Source organism: Penaeus vannamei, chromosome 20 (genome assembly GCF_042767895.1).
Source record: "Penaeus vannamei isolate JL-2024 chromosome 20, ASM4276789v1, whole genome shotgun sequence".
Taxonomy (NCBI): Eukaryota; Metazoa; Arthropoda; class Malacostraca; order Decapoda; family Penaeidae; genus Penaeus; species Penaeus vannamei.
In genome coordinates this window covers 32,150,252-32,152,121 of record NC_091568.1, presented here as the reverse complement: position 1 = coordinate 32,152,121, position 1,870 = coordinate 32,150,252, and the positions used below count along the sequence as shown (strand labels likewise).

General features: G+C 51.8%; 1 protein-coding gene across 1 annotated transcript in view; it reads right to left on the bottom strand.

The window, feature by feature from the left end:
• Positions 1–1,870, bottom strand: part of LOC113827870 (uncharacterized) — a 2,644-nt gene continuing 774 nt past the window's right edge. The window contains exons 4-5 of the mRNA XM_070135344.1: positions 1,688–1,764; positions 1–1,572 (exon numbers count right to left, since the gene is read on the bottom strand). Of these exons, the coding sequence (XP_069991445.1) occupies positions 605–1,572; positions 1,688–1,764 (1,045 nt within the window). The 3' untranslated portion in view covers positions 1–604. The remainder of the gene's footprint in view (positions 1,573–1,687; positions 1,765–1,870) is intronic.

Below are 1,870 nucleotides of genomic sequence, written 5' to 3'. Positions count from 1 at the left end.
TATCTACATGAATTTATTTATAGTATTTATAGCATTTATTTTTCTTTAATATTTCCCACTGATAAAAAAAAAATCAGGATAACCAACACCCTTCGTCCCTTTGTCTATGAACGTCGCTCGTTGCAGAGGCAGCCACACGAGCCTCGGCTGAATGCTCTGGAGGTTGGAGACTTGGCGGGCCGTAGCTGAGGTCGTGGGGCTTAGTCGCCGGAGTAGTGGTGTGCTTGTAGTCGCCGGAGTAGTGGTCGTACTTGTAGTCGCTGAAGTAGTGGTCGTACTTGTAGTCGCCGGAGTAGTGGTCGTACTTGCAGTCGCTGAAGTAGTGGTCGTACTTGCAGTCGCTGAAGTAGTGGTCGTACTTGTAGTCGTTGGAGTAGTGGTCGCAGAAGTGGTCGCACTCGTAGCTGAGGTCGTGGGGCTTAGCAGTCGCAGCGATTGAGAGGTCTTAGTGGGTTCAAATGGGGTCGTAGCTGCGGTCGTAGGAGTCACCTTCGGCACCCGAAAAACCTCAGCACTCGTTCAATAATTAGCAGCTGAAATCATTGGCCGCAGAGGAGGATGGCGGGACCGTCGGTGTTGCAGAGACCATGGCCGGGGTCGTGGCTTAAGTCGTCGTCATGGTTACACTAGTCGTAGCGGTCGTGCTTATAGCACTCGTAGAAGTGGCCGTAGCTGTAGTCGCTGGAGTAGTGGTCGTAGAAGTGGCCATACTTGTAGTCGTTGGAGTAGTGGTTGTAGAAGTGGCCATACTTGTAGTCGTTGGAGTAGTGGTCGTAGAAGTGGCCATACTTGTAGTCGTTGGAGTAGTGGTCGTGGTTGCACTAGTAGTCGCTGGAGTAGTGGTCGTGGTTGCACTAGTAGTCGTTGGAGTAGTGGTCGTGGTTGCACTAGTAGTCGCTGGAGTAGTGGTCGTGGTCGCTGGAGTAGTGGTCGTAGAAGTGGCCGTACTTGTAGTCGCTGGAGTAGTGGTCGTAGTAGTTGTTGTCGCTGGAGTAGTGGTCGTAGTAGTTGTAGTCACCGGAGGAGTGGCCGTAGTAGTTGTAGTCGCTGGAGGAGTGGCCGTAGTAGTTGTAGTCGCTGGAGGAGTGGCCGTAGTAGTTGTAGTCGCTGGAGGAGTGGCCGTAGTAGTTGTAGTCGCTGGAGGAGTGGTAGTAGTTGTAGTCGCTGGAGTAGTGGTCGTAGAAGTGGCCGTACTTGTAGACGCTGGAGTAGTGCTGGTTGCACTAGTAGTAGCGGCCGTAGTAGTAATCATAGTCATACTCGTGGTAGAGGTTGAAGTTGCCGTGGGGGCAGTCGTACCTGTGCTTGCGGCCGTGGTTGCACTGGTAGTAGTAGTCGGAGTGGTGGACGTAGTTGTACTCGCGGTCGTAGCTGTATTCGTGGTTGAGGTCGACGTGCCCGTCGCGACACAGGCAGAGGCGCTGAAGGGGAGGGCCTCGGGCACGCACCCAGCCACGGAGATCGTGACGGTGTCAGTCGGGTGGCTGACGGTGGCTGTGACCACGGTCTCCAGCGCCGTCTTGGTCACCACTGTCAGCAAGCCGATCGGTGGAAGGAAGCCGATGATGCGCTCTGGATTTGTGGAAAGACATAGGCCATGTTATTAAATGCAGCCCAAACGGGGCACAAGACAGATAATGGACATTTTGCACAAGGGTTGTAACGAAGAAATGACTTAAAGACTTACCGTTATCCAGCTGCAGATCAGATTTGAAAGAAGGCAGAAGGAAGTTAAATGCACGAGCTTTCGGCTGCTCTTCGTACCTGTGGAAAAAAAAAGGTGGTATAAAGTCATGAGACGAGAAGATGAGCAAGAAAGATGTATTTATAGTATGGACGATGTTGAGAAGGAAAAAATATAAATTTTGGA